The sequence below is a fragment of the Vanacampus margaritifer genome, chromosome 15 (assembly GCF_051991255.1).
Source record: "Vanacampus margaritifer isolate UIUO_Vmar chromosome 15, RoL_Vmar_1.0, whole genome shotgun sequence".
Taxonomy (NCBI): domain Eukaryota; kingdom Metazoa; phylum Chordata; class Actinopteri; order Syngnathiformes; family Syngnathidae; genus Vanacampus; species Vanacampus margaritifer.
In genome coordinates this window covers 14,902,411-14,923,146 of record NC_135446.1, presented here as the reverse complement: position 1 = coordinate 14,923,146, position 20,736 = coordinate 14,902,411, and the positions used below count along the sequence as shown (strand labels likewise).

General features: G+C 40.4%; 1 protein-coding gene across 5 annotated transcripts in view; it reads right to left on the bottom strand.

Annotated features, from left to right (window-relative positions):
• arap2 (ArfGAP with RhoGAP domain, ankyrin repeat and PH domain 2) overlaps window positions 1–20,736 on the bottom strand; it is a 140,036-nt gene that overhangs the window by 33,044 nt on the left and 86,256 nt on the right. For 3 of the 5 annotated variants that reach the window (XM_077544099.1, XM_077544097.1, XM_077544100.1), the window contains 2 exons: window positions 20,127–20,228; window positions 19,123–19,943 (listed from right to left, as the gene is read on the bottom strand). In XM_077544099.1, the coding sequence (XP_077400225.1) occupies window positions 19,689–19,943; window positions 20,127–20,228 (357 nt within the window). In that variant the 3' untranslated portion in view covers window positions 19,123–19,688. Of the gene's footprint in view, window positions 1–17,703; window positions 18,650–19,122; window positions 19,944–20,126; window positions 20,229–20,736 lie in introns of those variants that run through there. The other 2 variants (XR_013288322.1, XM_077544098.1) reach the window with 2 other exon arrangements.

The following is a 20,736-nucleotide window of genomic DNA, read 5'->3' as shown; positions in this document are numbered from 1 at the left end:
TCCTTTCCTCAGTCTCTCCTTTGGTCTCTTGAGGTCTCCCTGATTTGTTGGAATTTAGATGTTTCTGGGGTTGGTGAAGGACTCTGGTTGGTGGCCTGGTGGGTGGTGTCTGGTCGGTGCTGGATTTCACTTTCCTTGCTTTCCTTTGGTCCTTCCTCGGGTCTCCTGACGGCCTCAGGACTCTGGCTGGAAGTGTTCGGTTTAGGTGAACGGTATGGGATTTTTTTTAATAGGTTTTAGGTGAACTAATGAATACACACACACACATTCTCACCCACATACAAAATTTAAAATATTATAAAAAAATAAAATAAACAAAAAGAGCAATGATGATGACATGTCAAATCGGCAAAATTACCGAATGAACAATACTGAGCTCTCCAGAAAAAAAAGAAAATAAAAAAAAGAAAATAAATTGTCTTTCAGGTCGCGATTGACCAATCCATGGAGTCCCTGTGGGGGTTTGTGTGCGCTTCGTAGTTTGCATTTCGACTCGGGGCTCAACATCCCATCAATATTTCACCGCATAGGTGAGCGTGCCGCCTGATTGAATAAGAAGGCTACAGTGCTTGTGTGGGGCCATTCTCTTCAAGTACGTCTCCTATATTTAAAATATTTAAGTAGGGCCTGTCGGAATCTCCGCGTCTTCCTCGCACGAAGGGAGAGCGTTAACATCGCTTCACCTGCATCACACGTGAGTTTGTTTGTAGTCTCTCTGCTTTCAGTTTCGCTAGGTTTTCGTACTTGAACCTTAAAGAGTTTGCTGGACATGGCTGGCGGTTGTTTTTTTTTTGTATACATGTGCCCTGTGATTGGCTGGAGTTCACCGGCCTAGCCAATGAGGACAAGCGCTTTTCGAAACTGGATGAATGGATGGTACGAGTTGCATTATGGAGGAACACTTTGTCCCATACCGTTCACCTAAACCGAACACTTCCAGCCAGAGTCGTGAGGCCGTCAGGAGACCCGAGGAAGGATCAAAGAAAGGAAAGGAAAGTGAAATCCAGCACCCACCAGGCCACCAACCAGAGTCCTTCACCAACCCCAGAAACATCTAAATTCCAACAACAACCCTAACCTATATCCTGAGTCCAAGATAATCACCCCAGCTCAAAGCTTCTTGGAAATATTCATCTATTTGACTATAAATATGATATACACGATTCAATATAGAAGATGTTTCCAGCGCAGACATCAAATGTGTGGGTGGAAGGTAGCACAAAAGTCCCTTGAGAAAAACAGACAATCTCGGTTAAACCCAACCCACACATATAAACCTGATCAAGCCAACAGCCCGCCCATCATTAGGCATCAAAGCAGGCAAACAAAGCATCAATTAGAGCCGCGGCGCATCTGCGAAAAGCTACCAAATGCTCTTCTTGTTGCATAAAAGAGGGGGAAATTCCCACTGGTGAGCGAACGTCACCGCACCCCCACGTCCTGATAAATGACCCCCCCTTCAGAGTGCGAGATGAAGGTCAGCGGTGTTTGCTGGCGTGCGATCGTTTTGGGCGTAACAGATGATGAATCAACTTCTGATGGCATCGCCGTCATTTCTCCGCGTCCGTCTCTCCCACTTGGAAAGGATATGAATACATCTTGCACAGCGCATTTTTTCATTTCAGGCCTTGACGCTCAGCAGCAAATAGAACGCGGCTCAAATATGACGCTTCCCGCGACCTCCTTTGCCCCCTCCAGGATCATCTCTTGAGCTCCAAAGTGTGGCGTCGAACCCCCCCACACACCCCCCATCCCCTCCAGGATCATCTTTTGAGCTCCAAAGTGTGGTGTCAGCAACGCTTGAGTAGCTTTGCTTTCTCTTAGTCCTCTATAACAGGAATTCTCAAAGTTTTTCTGTCCAGGGACCCCTTACGGAAGTTAAATTTTTTACAGGGACATTTAGCAACTTCTCCTATCTATTTTTCAAAATAAGTTGAAGCCTCACAATCAAAACCGATAGCATGAGCAGAATCATTTTCACAGGCAAAACAATGTGAAAATCTGATTCTGCTCACATCCGTTTCTTAAAACCGTATATATCTCTGATCGGTGAAGGCTTGCAAGGGTGTGCGGCGTGCGCATGTAGCGAATGTTTTTTGTCAGGGTTTGTTCAAGGATGCAAAGACATTCGCAAACAGTTTGAATGGTCGTAAACAAACAGTTTTTCTTGTCGGCAAAAAATGTTGAACATGTTCAAAAAGTGCATCTCGGAGTGTTCACACATGACGTGCACCCGATGACACAAGAAAATCCTAGTGGCCCGTGTTAGAAGATTCATCTTTGTCTTCCGCGTGTTTGTTTTTGTTCGGGTAGAGAGAATGTTGATTTTCTGAATACAGACTGGAGATCGGTGAACAGGTCCTTCGAAGGATTTATTTTATAGAATATTCCGGACACAAGCAAGTTTACAGACAAATGGCTGCAGTCCTCTCGCAAGTGTGTAGTTACAGCAGACTCACCGCATTCTTATACTATCTTGAAAAGCAGTATTCCAAACCCCCCAAACCCCAGCCATGAGTTCAATACACATGACGACAGCCGGAAGTAGATAAGACTTTTACAGCATATCATCCAATACACGTTGACTTCAACCACAGACACTGACTGGCCCATTGATGTGGAAACAGACGAGGTCCTTCAGACATGACGACACAAGCAGAAATTGCGACAGCACTTACTTAAAGACACATCCACAGATAAAAGTTCTACTGAGGAAATAAGTAAATTAAAACAGTTATGACTAAATCTATGCAGAAGACCCTCTTTACCCGCCAAGCACTGGTGGGAACCCTGTGAACCCTAACGAAAAAACATTTGCTACATGCGCACAACCTTGCAAGCCTTCGCTGCTCAGTGAGAGCATCAGCATGAATTAAAAGGCCATTGTTGCTTAAAAAAAAAAAAAAAAAGAAAGTCGCCGGACAGTGCTAAGTTGGTAACACTGACTGTGTTTTTGTAGACTAGCTTCTCCATGTTTTTTTTTTTTTTCTGGAGAACTCAGTATTGTTCATTCGGTAATTTTACCGATTTGACATGTCATCATCATTGCTCTCTTTTTTTTTTTTTTTTTTGTATGTGGGTGAGTATGTGTATGTGCGTGCGTGCGTGCGTGCGAGTGTGTGTGTATTCATTAGTCCACCTAAAACCTATTAAAAAATCCCATACCGTTCACCGAAACCGAACACTTCCAGCCAGACTCGTGAGGCCGTCAGGAGACCCGAGGAAGGACCAAAGAAAAGAAAGGAAAGTCACTTTCCTTTCTCCATGTTTTTAATGGAAGCAGTGCACGTTGACTAGCGTCGACTGATAAATACTTAATTCCAATCCACTTCAATTTGGTTACGTTCTTTTCTATTAAACAGGTCATGAATATTTAGGTTGAAACATTTAAAAAAAAACTTTGGGGGGGGGGGGGGGGTAACTCCTTGGACCCAAAAAGTTTTAAGAACCCCTGCAGCGGATCCGCTATTCTGCGCCGATTCGGAGACAGTGACAAACTCGCGACAAGGAAGAAGCAATCTTGATACTTCCCGGCATCTCGGTATCGGCGTGCCACGATACGAGCGTGGTCTTATCTTGGCCGCCTTGGTTGTTTCTCATCTGTCAATAAGGATGAGGTGGGTGAGGGTGGGAGTATTTGAGGGGGGGGGGGTTGTACATCAATGGGATTAATGGCTGTGTAGGTTTTAAATTAGGGCTGTATCAGTTATCGTGCTCACATCAGTCTTTTAAAGCAGGGTGCGCATATACCGGCAATCAGGCCAAATTTCCCGTGGAGGAAGTGATTTTGCAGACCAATCTGCTGGGCAAAAAAAAATAAATCCTTTTGACTAAGTAGTCTATCAAATTTTGAAAAAACAAAATCTGTATTCAAGATGTTCCAAATGGTACATTGAAAGTGACGTCGCAGTCCTTCCTGCAAATTCCAAGTGTATACAGTTGAGAATAATAAAGGCAATAAAGGCCAAAACACAGACTCGGCTCTCACATCCTGGCGCTCGGCGGTGGGTTCGCGTCGATCGACTCGGGTCCTTCTTTTGTGGCTTCTCCTTCCCCTCGTCTCGCATCCTTCCCATCCCAAAAGTCCCCCGTGGGTCTGTTATCCCGCGCCAATGCAACCCGCTTCCAGAGCGCCCGTTGCTGCGTCTCAAAGCTTCATTTTGTCAAAATAATGGCGGGTGAGTTGCGCATTCAGGCATCCGTGCGAGGCGACGAACAGCTGCTGCTGCTGCTGAAAAAGGCCGCCAAACAAGTTACCAACTTCACCAAAGATTCGAAGCCGATGCAGGATTTCCTTCCATTCTGGCTATTTTCATCCATTTTGTACATTAAATGTACACTTGGAGAAGACAATGTTGAACCACAAATTCTTTTTTCTTTTTTTTTTCTGGAGAGCTCAGTATTGTTCATTCGGTAATTTTACCGATTTGACGTCATCATCATTGCTCTCTCTCTTTTTTTTTTTTTTTTCTATATCGGTGAGTATGTGTGTGTGCATGCATGTGTGCGTGCGTGTGAGTGAGTGTGTATTCATTAGTTCACCTAAAACCTATTAAAAAATCCCATACCGTTCACCTAAAACGAACACTTCCAGCGAAAGTCGTGAGGCCGTCAGGAGACCCGAGGAAGGACCAAAGAAAGGAAAGGAAAGTGAAATCCAGCACCGACCAGATACCACCCACCAGAGTCCTTCACCAACCCCAGAAACATCTAAATTCCTTCTAAACCACAAATTCTGTATGTGGAACTTTTCTACCTTGAAAGGATGACAAAAGAAATCTCAAGAACCCGCGTCCAAGGCCTGGAAAGTTAGAAGAATTAGACCCACTGACACGAAATTTGGTGGGCACGTCTGTCATAAGATGAAAAGAAGTCTCAAGGACCCATGCCAGGAATTGGACCAGAATTTGGAGAAAAAATCCAGGCATCATTCTTCAGGATCTTCTACTTTAAATTTTCTTCATGGATGGAACGACAACAGCAGGTTGCTCAGGAAGCAAACGTTTTCAACAATGGAAAAGAAAAAAAAAACTTGAGTTATTTCCATGAAATTTGGGGACGTGGATAGAGGAGCTTATTCCATTTTACTGCAGGAATATCATAGCTTTTGTTTATTTGGATTATCTCAGTGTTTACCGTGACATCCCCTCCAGGGGGTTTCGGCTTGAGTCAATATAGAATCAGAGATCTAAAAGCTGCCGCGTGACATCAGTGAATTACTCGAAACAGTATGTGTTATTGTTTGCAGGTCTGGCAACGTTGCCTCGCGCGGCGGTTTCCCTGCAGCGAAGACTGAATGAAAGGCGGGCCTCGGGGCGTATGCAAAAGAGAGCTAGACTTTGCACTGTCACCCCGGTTTGTCTGACAGGAGACGAAGAAAGACAACGCGGTTTCTAAGCAGGTTTTTACAAGTAATCAACTCAAATCAGAATCGATGTAATTAAGTAACTCGCTCAGAAGCACCCCTTGGAAAGACAAAAACAAAATTATCCCCCTAACATCGGTTTGCCTGTTTGATACTTAACAAGTGCCTATTAAGTCTCAAGGAGCCACGCCCACAATTGAGAAAGCAGACATTTTGGTTTGTAGTAACCATTTTAGTGGCCAAGTTTGAAAAAAATATGACCCAGACACCAATTTCACTGGTCAACTGTCTTTTTCAACTCCTTGTTGAATTTTAATTCCTGGAACTACTAAAATGGTATCATGTGACTAATGGGGTAGATGTCACGGACACTTCCGACACTACAGCGACGTTTCCGTACCCCTGCGCCCGTTCTCAACTCTCTGAAATGCTTTGGACAACTGAGACAGACACACTACACACTCGCACCCGTCGGCGGGAACGCGCAACCGAGGGGCACAAAGGCAGAAGCGCAAGAACTGGAACGCGGCCCACGCGTCGCAAACAGGAAACGGAAACAAAGCTGATGTGTGAAAACCAGGAAGTGGGAAGTCCCGCCTCCTCCGTGGCATATACCCCATTGAAAGGAAACACGGAGTGCCTAAAAGCATTGCTTTTAGCAGTAGAATGCTTTAGCCATTGTTGTTTTAACAAATGGTGATGGTTATTACTAAGACACCATGTCAAATTATGAGCTATAATTGTTATTATCATTATATTTATCCAAGCCAATGTACTCTTAGCTTGGCTGTACCAGGCAACAAAAAAGCGGTATAATCAGTTTTTCCATGACTGAATTGAACAGGAAGCTGAACTTGAAGGCTAAAATGCATAAAAGGTTTGAAAAAAAAGTTTGGAAAAATTTGCCCCCTGACACCAGTTTCCTCAAATTGTGGTCTGTCGGAATCGAACGCAAGCTAGCTGTTACCAGCAAATCAACTTGACTTCCATGACTACCAATAGTTCCAGTTGGACGGATACAACTGTTTTGTTCTACCTCCCATTTACAGTATTTTGGTTGTAATTCCACTGTCGGCTAACAGATGGCAAAAGATTACTGAATGTGAAATCCTCTATAATCCTGATTTATATGCCTACAGAAAGTGACTGCTTTAAATTCATGTATAATGTAATGACATTTTTGGTCATGATTATTGATGTATATTGTGAGGTCACTTTTTTTTTTTAAATGTGCTGTAAATTCTATGAAATCAGCCTAGGGAGTATTTAAATAGGGTATTTCTATATGGCAAATTTCATTTCATTGCAGGTGTGGTCTGGAACGTAAGCCCCGTTTACCGTAAATCGCTATGCAAGGTCTCGGCTCACTTTAGAAATGGGGCTATTTCTGCACAGGTGCCTCTTTGGAGTAAGCACATTAGCATTAGGAGTGTAAGCTGGGAAAACGATGCAAACATCCCCCTGACATAAAACCACATCCAAGTGTACTTTATCGCCTCTCCGACACCCCTCCATCTCCTCCTCCTGCTAATTTGCTGCAATCGAAAAAAGAAAAACGTGGAAATGACACTGACGGGGATTTAGCACTCCTCCACTCAGCATGCAGAATGAGATGTCCCATTAACCCCCCCCATCCACACAAGCCCATCCCTTCCCTTGTTTATTTAGAGAGAGGCTGATATTGTCTAATGCACCGCAAGACGCAGCGCGTGTACTCTACAGAGCAAAAACTTTTATAGCCATCCCTACCCCAAGAATATCAATTAGCTGCGGCAGAGCCGAGTGGAAACGCTCGCCGCGATGCTAATGGACTTTTAAATCGCTCGCCGAAATCCCCTCATTAATGCCATCCCCGGACACCGCCGCCATTTGATTTCAAAGGTCAACTCCCAAATGTCAACATAGGAGCGGTAAATAGAGGACACTTTTATGACGTGCGCACTGCGGCGGCGGGAAAAGCGGACGGATTGAAGGGCCGGTCCATTGGCGGGGAACCGGACTGGTGTGGTGTCATTTATATATATATATATATATATATATATATATATATATATATATATATATATATATATATATATATATGTATACAATTTATGTATATATATATATATATATATATATATATATATATATATATACAATTTATGTATATATATGTATACATATACAATATATATATATATATACACAATATATAGATGTATATGTATATATATATGTTGTATATATATATATACATATGCAATATATATATATATATATACATATACAATATACATATATATATATACATATACAATATACATATAAATATACATATATATATACATATACAATATATATATATATATATACATATATACACACACAATTTATATATATACACACAATATATATATATATACACTATATATATATATATATATATATATATATATATATATATATATATATATATATATATATACATTTTTTTTTTTTACTGTATTTTAAATATATACACACGCTCACATTCTTTGGTAGACATTAAAAAAAAGGGGCATAAGATTTCAGGCTGTTATTGGACGCCACTCAAATGGTAATCACCCACTTTTTGTAGCAATTACAGCGGCAATAATGGCAGACTTACAACCCAGGTGTCATAAACACGAATACATGAATAATCGCTGTGAATGAACGCGACACTGAGGCATTATTTTTTTTTGTATTGCGGAAAAAGTAGACAGCAATTTGGCGGAAAATTAAAAAAACTTTGCCACATTTTATTACACTGTTCAATATTATCAGGCACATGCTGTTTTTGTTTAGATTTCGAGTGCATGCATTTGTTCAACACTTATATTAGCTTCTGTGATGATGGGGATTTCATTAAACAATACAGCCATGATCCATTTATTGTATATTGTATATAATACAGTGTTCCAAATTACTAAGATAACAGTTCATCAAGTTGGTTACTTTGAACAAAATCATTACATGAAGATTTTTTTTTTTTTTTAAATGTTGTTAAGCAGATTCTCAATACTGACGTCACGGGATCGCGAGTCCGCCCCTCATGTTGGGTCCAACTTTCCACCGGTGTCAACTTTGCTTCTATTGTGTTTACACCGAATGTTCTTTTGTTATTGATGAATGTCACCCCCAGCTTCCTCTAACGTTACTTGTGTAAGCAAGACGTATGCAGAAGATTTAGCTTAACACTCTTTGCATCGATACGCGTCGAAACGTTTGGTTAGTGGAATCGATTGGATTGCAAACATTTGCTCGGACCAGACGACATGGCAACGTATGCTCTAAGGTAGGATGGCTCTCAAAACACGGACATTCTTGCCTCTTCTGTATTTTCGGCTTTTATTGGTTGCTATGCGCATTTATCATTTGTGAATTTGAGGTGAAAAATCGCGGGTTATTTTTAAACCCAGTTAGCTAGTTCCCCAAAGGCGCTAGCTACTAGCGCTAGCATGTTACAACAAAAACAACATAATTGATTCATCACTTATTTTCGTACACTTTAACAACAATTTCAACTTTTGGGCTGATGAGAAAGGAAAATAAGAGACTTTAAAGGAGGGTATCTGGAGAGATGTCAAAATTGAACATCTTGACCACAAATCTACTTTTAGCCAGAGCTAGCCACGGCCCACACGATTTATCTCATTAATTATTGTTTGTGCATCGCGGCTGTGTCACAAATGCCATATTCAGTCGCCGTAATAGCAGATTCGCAGTGTGCCCGCCGATGCTGCACCAATGCTTAACATGTGGAGAGGTCAACGGGGGGGGGGCAAAATAACTGAGTTAAATTAGGAATACAGCCTGCTGTTATTGGAGCAAAAGCTTGTCAAAGGAAATTTGGGTCAACATTTCGACATCTACTTGACACCTCTGTGGGTTCATTCATTTAAAAAAAAAAAGAAAACTTTTTGTAACTGTTACATAATCAAAGAATGTCAGCCCCCCCCCCCCCCCACTCTCAATAGCTACCGCTAACAGATAGCTAGCATAAAATTGCACTGTATATTGTGTTATTGTTATTGTGTTATTGTTATTGCGTCGTTAGAAAAAAAAAGGGTTTTTGTAACTGTTACATAATCAAAGAATGTCCCCCACACACACACTTTCAACCGCTAACGCTAGCAGCCAGCTAGCATAAAATTGCACTATATATTGTGTTATTGTGCTGAGCGTGAAAAACGCCGCAGGCAGCCATCCTCGAACTTGGAATATCTATTGATCTAAGCAAAGGACAGAATGTGTTTTTGTTTAGTGAAAATATCTCCAAAATCTGTGGAAGGCAGTAAAAGTTTGTGTTGCATGACGACCTTTGACCTGCCGTTGCCAACCAAGGTTATATTACAAAGTATTGAGTTGAACTTTTGTTATTGACCAAATACTTATTTTCCGATACGATACGATACGATATACTTTTTATTTTCCCCGTGGGGAACTTTTTCCTGGACTCCGTCCAGCTGCAGTTTACAGTAAAGAAAAAAACAACAGAATAGAAAGAGAAAATCAGGAAGAATTTACAAATAAATTCTTTAAAAATCCTACAATGTGATTTCTAGAATTTTTTTCTCTCACATTCGGCCTCTCACTTCAACGTGTCGCATTCCTCGAAATGTTTTCGCTTATTGATTCCCTCTTCCTCCGCTTTGATTGATAAGCTGCGCTGGTCATTTTTCGTTAGCGGAGATGAAAGGGCTTCAATGCCGCCTGCGCGCTATTGTCTAGACAGAACTGAAAGCCTGTGTTAATAATTCTGCGTGACAAAGGTCTTCAAAGTAACAAGTTCAAAAAAAACAAAACTGAGTGAAATTAAAACATTCAACAGTAATTTTTTTTTTTTTAATTCATTAAGTGACTTTAGGATTTTTCTTAAAAAGGATAGCCTAAATGCATTACTTTAATCGCCAGACATGCTTAGAAACGCACGTTATTAAATGCATTAAATATTACAGGCTTCTTATGTGCGAAGTATGTGAGAAAATTGGTGTGATTCACAGGTTTTTCTTGGATGATCATTTTTCTTATGTGCCAGATTGTTTGGAGAGAAAAACACTTCTTAAGAATGTGCCGGAAATTATTCTTGATACAGACCCATTACTACACACAAACTGTGGAAGAAGTTATTCGCAGCACATCACATCATTTTTTTATTTTTATTTTTTTTATCTGTGCGGCCAGCATGTAAATGTTTACATTATATATCTGTGAGCAATTTAAAACGGGAGACATTTCCCAACCTCTACGTTTAGCCTATTATCAGCAGAGGAAGAAGTCGAGCAGATTCAATTTAAGGAGATGTTGTGGATCGCGAAGGCATTTCAGCATTCCGGAACAAATTTGATATGTGTCTGCAAGTCAGACAGCCTGGAACGGTGATGTCAGGGTACAGGAAAGTAGGTAATAGTTTTCTTTGCGATTCCAATTTCCTATCATTGCGCCTTTTTTTTTTTTCCTCTTATCGCTCCGTGGAATTCTCTCTTTGACTGAAGCAACAGGGTCTCGATAAATTAGAGGGCTGGACTAAGTATGCAGTATATATAATGCATAAAAATATATTGTATTAATAAATAAATATATGTATTAGAATATATGCCTGTGAGTACTATGTTTTGAAATATGTTGCTCAAATATGTTATATTCAGATATCCGTTGCTTCAAGGCTAACAACGCTGCTAAATACTGTAGATGCTAATTGTTAGCTCATGTGCTAATGATGGTAGTCAGATCCCGGAGGCTGTGTAGTTTGAAATACACAACTTATAATTCTCTTTGTTTTATGTTTGGTTTGGCAGTAACCTTCAGCTGAATGTGGCAATAAACAGCTTGAAACTTCTTCTTTTTTTTTTATTTTTCTTTTTTTAGATTTGTTTGTAACTGCTCACAATGTCCCCGTTATTACAGAAGCTAATATACAGAACGGTACAGTAATTGTTGATGTATTCATTGCACTATTTAGGCAAATGAGCAAAAACAGCATATGCTTAATCATCTTGAACACATTGTACTCACAGTCGGATGCGAAAAAGTATTTTCCCCGTTGCCAGGCCTCGCGAGAACCATGTGACCAAAACACAAGATGGAGTGAGCAGGTGAAACGAACACACAACAACAGGAGAGGAATTACGCAAACGAGATTAGCGTCGGGAATTTGGGTAGGTGTGACGAGGCAAGCAGAAGCCTCTTTTTTACTATTATTGTTATTTATTTTTCCCTTCACCCCTGTGCTCCCCATCATTTTTGTCTTTAGCCGCAATATTAATGAAATATCTATCAGCCGCGCCGAGAGTTCCAAACACCATCGCTCATTACGATGATGCTGCACAAGCACTAAAATGTCCTCGGCTGTTTTATTTGTCACGCAGGTTGGACTATTTCATCGCATGCTGCTGTGGAATAAACCGTTTATTAGCTCCGGAATGCCTCCTCTTATTTCTTGCCTGACGTTCTATTGTCGTGTGAAAATCATTGTTTAATTATTATCTTCCCATTTGAGTTAAATTTCATTTCAAACAATAAACAGTTTATAATGAATGGGTCTTTGGGATTGGGATTAGACTTCAAACATTTAACCCTGGAGAACCCAAGAACCCTTTTCTTCTTTGGAAAATTATGAATTATACATTAAATGACTGCTATAAGTTCAATGAACACCAAAATATATGTTTTTTCAATTTTAACCCTTTTTTTTAACTAGCTCAGAGTTGCTAATTTATCAAAAAATATATATAAAACATACTTTTAGGCATTCTGCAACATGATATGAAATAGATTAACAAAAAAAACACAATTTTACCATCTGATGGTTTGCTGAGAAGATGGTTTTGTTTGGATTGATTTCCAGCTCAACAAAACAGCCATCTTGTCACCACCACTCTGGCTCATGTAAGTGCAATATTCATCCACTAGAGGGCCCCATGCAGCGGTCAGAAGTGGCACTCTGGACTTTTGAAGTTAAATTTGTAAAAAAAAAAAAGGTCTTTGTTATTTGAGTAGCAGAATTTATAGGGGCCAAATTTGACCCCGTGGGTTCTCCGGGGATTTAATATGACATTCAAAATATTTTTGGGGAGGATTTCCATGACAAAATGGAGCTTGGTCCCAAACACCAACAAAAAGGAAAACACAAGAACTCGACGACTCTCAGAAACCAGTTTCAGTCCCACGTTCATTCATGACCCAAATAGTACGCTTTCACAAACAAGGCCCGACTAATGGTAATTAAGCAGAGAAAAAAATGCTTTGAGAGAGACTGCATGATTCCAAGGACGGCCGCAAGGAAGGGTTTGAATCTAGTGAAACACTAGGAAGGAAACAAAAGGTGACTTTTTGATGTTTTTTCCACAAGAACAAAAGCTAGGAATTAGCGACGGAGAACAAAGCCTAGATCCTTCTCTTTAATCATCGCCAACTACTGCAGTGAAAGTGATTGTGAACAATAGAGCGCTTACTTCCAAAGCAACGCTCGCTTTTCTCTTCATAATGCTACGCCTTTTACATGATATTAATACTTAACACGGGTCATCCGAGACGGGGGAACTGTAATACCGTTCATCGTCTCGTTCCACACCTAGCATAAACAAGCTATGATCACCGTAGCATGTACGGACTTGTCCAACTGATCTTTTTGTTGTGTGTGTGACATGGTAAACTGTAAAAGCGAAACTGTAAAAGTAATAGACATGGTTAATACTTAAAGTAACATAAATCATTGACCGTTGTCATGAAAAAGTTGAATATACTTAATTCCGCTCAATGCTTCAACAATATAGCAGCAATCGTGATACTAAGGTAGCATTAGCATGTAAGCTACAGCTGCTACTTTGGTAGCATGACTGAGTTGTATTAGAGTGTTAATATAATACTCCATTTTAGAATGTGAATTCAATTTAAAATTTTAAAAAAGTGTTGAACTCACCAGTTGAGCGGAAATGTTGCTAATTTTGTGTCACTCTAAATGCTAATGTGCTAATGTTTTTGCTAGTCTTATGCCCAAATTCAAGCAAAAATTTATTCTTTTCCAGAGGTGGTATGTTAATACTAAAATTAGAGGTACAAGAAGGAGCTGGAGAGTGATAGATATTGTAACATTTTTAATACTTCATTTTATTTTATTAACCATTGTTACACATTATTAACATTTTAATTCTTTATATTAACCTTGTCGAAATGTTTTGTGTCCTGTGCAGAGCAGATGGTGTTGATTTCGGTATAATCTGACCTTAAACTGGGTCATACTATTTAGTCTAAAAAAGTTCCTTCTCAGCGCTTTGTGCGAAAACACATTTGGTCCTTGAGAACAGAATCTGTTTTGAACACCCACATCTGACTCTGTTTTCGCCATCGCTCACGGAAAAGTACCAGAGAGTATGTTTTGTCTACAAATGAAAGAGAGGAGGTCTTTTTAACTATAAGAAACCGTTGTGCACGCGGAAGAGCCACATTTGACGCTCTGAATCCCACGATGTTTAAGTGATGATAGAGGCGTTTATCTGTCCAGAGATCTCTGATTGATTAAAAATCATTTTTGCAAAGGTGTATCTTTCTTACATTAAATCTATCTTCATTTTTGGAACACGCAAAGAGGACAAAATTCTTTTATTCCTCTTCAAAAGATTTTAGATTTGATCAACTTCTTAGCTTTTCACTTTATGTGCAATGATCAGGGGTCCCGAGACTTTTGTCCATCGAGTTAACTTGAATTAAAAGCTAGTAGTAGCCTGAGGGTCCATTAGGAGAAAGGAAAAGAAGGTAAAAGCACATTAAATGGGAGTTCATTGTGTTTTTAGAGAATGGAAGCGCAGGATGAGCTGTCAAGCTCTATTTTTAAAGCGGCCTCATTGCCCTTCATTATGCATGCCATATTGAACCAAACCAATAGGTAATCAAGGGCAATCAAATATTCATTGGGACGCGTTTCCCTCGAGAAACAACGAAGACGACGCACGGGATGGAGGGTAAAAACACCCTCAAGTGTCTGCGAAAGTCAACACAAAAAAAGATGAACACAGCTGAGCTTTTTTTTTTTTTTTTTTTTTTTTTTTTTTTTAATCGTTGAGCGCCGCCGCTATCTCCTGGCAACAGAGTTGTGTTCGCTGGGAACGTTAAGTCTATGAATGCATTTGTTTCTTCGACAACAGAAATGGGAAAGTAACACACAGGTGCACCGTTTTGCAGAAACTCCTGTCATCTTTTCCTTTCAGGTGGTAATTAGCAGCCAAAGTAATTTTTTTTTACATTAAAGTCGTAATCTTACGGGGGGGGGGGGGGGGGGGTTGTTAGTTGGATCTTTCACAAGGAAAAAAAAGTACAGTAATGAGGAAAACAAACCTGACTTAATCATGAAAAATTCAGACTTTTCTCTGAAATGTGACTGAAAATTTTTGAAAGGTAACAACTTCAATTTTGAGAACATACACCTTTACGGCCAAAATGTAGAACTCTATCAAGGAATTTTTCTCTTGAAAAAAATACAACTTTATTTCTCAAAAATATGCCTCAATTTTAGATAGCTCGGTAGGTTGCTAGCTAGCTAGGCTAGCTAGCCTAGCCATCCATCCATCTAGCTCGGTAGGTAGCTGGCTAGGTATGGATTTTTAATATACCTTCTTCACTAGCTAGCTAGCTAGGATGGATGGATGGATGGATGGATGGATGGATAGATAGATAGATATTTGGGAAGGACTGATCTAGTAACATTGCAATTATATTCTCGGAAAAAAAGAGGGGAAAGCATCACACAGGTGCACCGTTTTGTAACAACTTCTTTGTCTTTCAGGTGGTAATTAGCAGCTATTGTTGTTGTGCTAATCACAAATCTCACTCACCAATGCAGGTCATTATCTTGACATCTGAGGGGAAGACAGACGGGCTGGGGGAAACGATTTGATCGGTATTACGATAGCGTTCAAAGCCTTTGCACGTGGAATGATGCAGATTGGATCTTTTTCAATCAATTTGCATATAGACGGTTTTTAATATCAATTATGAGATGGAATTGCGCGATTTGTTTCATCCCGGCTAATTGCGCCTCGCAGACGTGCGGGCACATTACTCCCAAAATAGCTTTGACCCCGCGCCAGGAAAACATAATAGAGAGACACAGAAAAAAAAAAAAAAAAAAAGGAAAACATAATAGAGGCCAAGCTGTAAACGGCCAAGTTCAAAAGGGGGTGCGAGCGAGGGGAAAATGAAGCAAATTTAACATGCTTGTTGTCTACGATGAAATATCGTTTTATCCTCTCCATCCGAGCTGCCGTTTTAATAAGGGGAGGCTATCGAACTGGCAAGATTTAAAGGCCATTAAGCGAGACTGGCAGCACGAAGACACGAGCAGAGGTCAGCCGCGTTTCTCTCATTTTTCTTAAAACACGTGCCAGACGATTCATTGGAAAGATAGCATTGTATTCAAAATAGGGAGTCGTTGCCACTTGTGGTAATTGCTATTCTTATCAAAAATTGGAAGTGGGTCAACTTAAGAAGGCACTCACAATTAGCAACAACAATCAAGAGGCCGTGTGGGAGGCGACAACATTTTTCAGCCCTTTTGTTTTTGGCTTTAGATTGAGTAGAAATTCCAAACAAAACTTAATATTAACCGTCTTGATTACCAAAGTAGCAACTGTGGCTAACATGCTAATGCTAGCTTAGTATTGCTAACGCTATCTTGTTGACACAGTTATCAACCTTCATGCCAAAGTACAAACAACGACTGCACCGACAATAACTGAAAACAAAAACTACGGGATTTAAATTGTAATATTTACGAGAACAAAGTCACATATTTGAGGGAAAAAGTTGTATAGCTGTAATATGAAAGATATAACATTTTTAATACCTAATTTCATATATCAACTATTGTTACACATTATGAACATTTTAATTCTTCATATTAACCTTGTCGAAATGTTTTGTGTCCTGAGCAGAGCAGATGATGTTGATCTCGTATGGTCTGACCTTAGGCTGGTACACTTTGATTGGTCCAAAATTCCTTGTTTTATTTGTACGCGCACATTTCGGTCTTGAAAACAGAATTTGCTTTGAAATAACACACACACACACTCTTTACTTTCTTCATCAGTCACGGCCACCGTAAATTTGGTTCAACTTGTTTATGAGATGTTGTTATGGGGAAAAATAGATCCTTCAACATATTCAGTCCCGAACACACACCCAAATCTGACCTTGTTTACGCCATCTGCTCTGGAAAAGTACTCAGAGATATGTTTTGTCTACAAATAAAAGAGAGGAGGTCCTTAAACAATAAAAGCCGTCCGCCACCCGGAAGAGACACATTTGACGCTCTGAAATCCCACGTTTTTAAGTGATGAAATTGGAAGCTGTTGTATGTCCAGAGATCTCTGATTGATTAAAAATCTTTTTTGCAAAGGTTTATTTTCCTTACATTAAATCTATCTTCATTTTTGGAACACGCAAAGAGGACAAAATTCATTTTCCTCTTCAAAAATTGCAGGAATAAAGTTGTAAATTCAATATATATATATATTCTTGTAATACGACTAATCTTAAAAATTTATGTTTTTTTGAAAATAGACAATGCGTATATAATACTTTTTAGTCCGCTAAAATAAAACTTACTTTTTCTTTTTTTTATTCGATTACCTGTAGACTAGTATCTTCTTTCTTCACAATATTGTCACACACACACAAAAAAAGTTAATCATTTTCATTCGGGGGTCACTAAGTTCATGTTGACGCACCGCGACTTGAAAAATTACTTTTATGAAATAATAATAAAGCTCCTTGATTGGCGGTTCATGTGCCGCGTGACTTTGCTAAACGCGGCAAGGACACAAAACTCAACTCGGGGGAGCGCCATGAATCTTTAACAAGCAAATGTTTATTTTCCCTCGCAAGCGTGGCAATTCTCTGCCCGGGCGTTGTTGATAACCTCATTTAGGCCAAACAATACGAAGATGAAGGTTACTGTGGAGGTACTGGCGTCGTAGATTAAAGCGGATAAATAAATAATGGACTCCAAATAAGGCCGACAAAATATTGGAGCACGTCAAATTCTTTTTCTTTTTTTTTCTCTGGAGTACCTCAAATTCAAAACTGATCTATATCTGTGTCCTTGATGGTACACAACATAGTACAAATGCTTTGTTACTGTAGATCTGTATGTTACCCGTTACTTGCAGATGCTACTTACCTAGTCTAGTTATGATCAACTTCACCAAATGTTGGATATCTCTGAAAGACTACCCTGAAAAATTTTGAAAGATTTTTTTAAGTATCGGATCCCCCCCCCCCCCCCCCATCCAAACATAGAGATGACCTTCTCTCCGTGACGATAAACAATTCAAATCATGGCGAAATATGAAAACGATCTACAGGCGTATTTTCCCGCGCACGCTTAATTGGAACGTCTGCGATTTTCCCTTCTTTATTAGCTCTCCGGTGGTTTGCCCCTTCCTCCGAGTGGCCGCCAGCGGGGTGGGGGAGGGGGGGGGGGGGACGCCAACTGATTGAGATTTTAAAGACTCGATCCCAGCGGAATTGCCGTTGCGCGGGGGCTCTTAATTAGATCAAGCTTGGCCGGTTTGAACATATACTTTACAGCCATGTCAGGCTAAAAGGCTCGGCGTGTCGTAAATATCAGCGCAGACATTAATAGAATCTAGATTAGAGGGCAGAATGTGTGGATTGGCGGGGGAGGGGCAGCCAGCAGAGGGACGACTTCACGTCGGGAGCTATTTATAGCTACTGAAATGGACGGCTTCCATTAATATAAGGCCTACCCTTTCCGGAAATGTAAATCACGGGACACGGCTCGACGTGCATGTTATACAGCGGCGGTATGTCAGAGTTAAGAGTGCCACGTGGCTCAGATTTACAGTTGACTGGCTTCAAGCAAAGACGAATGCGTCTTTTTTGTTGTTGTTGTAGGATTCCCCATTCTCAACCTTTTTCCTCATTACATATTTTTTATTCAGTGCTAATTATAGATTTTTGACATAACTGCCCAAATTTGCTAAAAAAAAATACACCGCTGCATTTATAAAACTGAGATTTTACTTACAATATGTCACAGGTACTACAATGGTGTTTTTGGATCTCACTCCGCTTCGTCTGTCCTTCCTTCCTTTCCTCAGTCTCTCCTTTGGTCTCTTGAGGTCTCCCTGATTTGTTGGAATTTAGATGTCTCTGGGTTTGGTGAAGGACTCTGATTGGTGGCCTGGTGGGTGGTGTCTGGCTGGATTTCACTTTCCTTTCTTTGGTCCTTCCTCGGGTCTCCTGACGGCCTCACGACTCTGGCTGGAAGTGTTCGGTTTAGGGAAACGGTATGGGATTTTTATTTATTTTTTTATAGGTTTTAGGTGAACTAATGAATGCACGCACATACACATATTCACCCACATACAAAAAAAAATAAAAATACAAAAAATATATATATATAAAGAAAAAAAAAAGGAGAGCAATGATGATGACATGTCAAATAGGTAAAATTACCGAATGAACAATACTGAGCTCTCCAGGAAAAAAAAAAATCAGGTACTACAATCAAGGACTGCTGCCATGAAAATAGTGAAAGTTAAGGTGGTGACTGCCTGGTTTGGGATTTAAGGGATTTTGAAAGAGCGAGAAACTCACTCTATGAGGCATCACGGAAAAAAAAAATTGGTCAAATGAATAATTCATGGCCATGTGACAATTGCCTACGTGTGCATTTTCAGCATACTGTGTGCATTATTGAGGACAGAAGGCACCACTTCATACATTCATTCATTCATTCCGGGAGTTTATTCTTATGCTTCACCCTATTAGTACAACTGTAAAAAAATAACAATAAATTGTGAGAAAAAAAAAAAGGATTCAGCTTGCTTGAAATGGTTCAACAATTAGGCAATAAATATTCAAGATTCACTTTTGATTGCTTGGTCAGAGCAAAAGACCTGAATCGCAAGACTATGATGGTACCAGGTGAAATAAAGTGAAACAAGTTTAAACAAGACAATATCCAGTAAAGATTAAAGCTATGTAAAGAACTAGTGGTTCTTAACCTCGTTCAAATTAATGAACCCCACCACTCAACTTAATTTGGAAGCCAGGGGCAGCAGATAAAATGAAAACAGCAGAGGCCCTAGAATTGAGCCCTGTGGAACACCATGCGTTCCGTTACAGGCTACATGTGAATTCATATTGCACATATTCATCCGACCACTTTTTTTAGCTCGACATTGCGAATATGAAGGGGTTACAATAATAAAGGAATCACAACAGAAAATGTCACGCTTTAAGTCCCCACTGAAGATACCAGGTACCAGGTACCAAATACTCACCGCTTGCTCTGCCGTCACTCAGCGTTAGTGGCGCTGCGGCCCGTCTTATTCAGCACTGAATTCAGCTCGCTCAGCAAATTCGGGGGCATCTTACTCTCTCCGCCACCCGGGCTGGGCCTCTTGCCAGCAGTCCGAAAGCTACTTTCCCGGTAAGGGGGCGGGGCCTGTGGGTACGGCAGGCACAACTCCATGGCGGAACGCCGCCGCGGGCCCGTGGGCTTTGGACCGTCGGTGCTCTTGGGAGCGAGGGACGTCCTCCTGTCTGTCCCCTGAGGGCAAAAGTTACAAATGATTCAGGGTGCCGGAATATGACGTTTCCAGATTAGAAATGCTGCGTACTTCCTGTTACTTCCATAGTTTTATATTTATGGCTTTTCATACAAATATTTACTGTAATTATGAGAATTGACGTTACTGAGGTACGGGGAAAAAAAAAATGCTGACTTGCTCACCTGTCTACCTGAAGCGGAGTTTTGCTGTGGGCGGATTCTGCCGTCAACCGCGGATGCATGAATGGCGGCGTCCACCGGGTCCGAGCAGAGGTCGGAGCCGAACTGCGTATCGAGAAAATGATGAAAAGACCGTTTGGGATCATCGACGCCTTTCCCCCCACCCCCGCCTACATCATGCTAACCTTTTTAACCCGCAAAAGAGCCTTTCTTGTCCGTTCGCTCCCGGGACCTGTCCTTGGACGCACATGCCAGCCCACACGCTGCCATCAATTGCACCTTGCTACAAAATGATTGTCTGTCGTCGCTCGGTTGCTATGGAAACTGTCTCAGCGCAACGTTCGCTAACAGGTAAATGGGTGAAGTCCTCTCGGTCTGATTTTTTTGCAATTTCCTAACACTTCTCCGTTAGTCCAGAACTGAAGGATAAATTAAGTAAACATATTCGAGATTTTTTTTTTTGTTACGTTTTCAAGAAAAACAGCTAATAGCCATCATGTGATTTGATTAGTCATTCTTTGCAGATGATAAAGAATAGATGCTGGTGAGTATTGAAAAAAAATGGACCCTTTTATTTTCAGTGGATTTGGGGAGAAGCGTCCAAACATTTGGA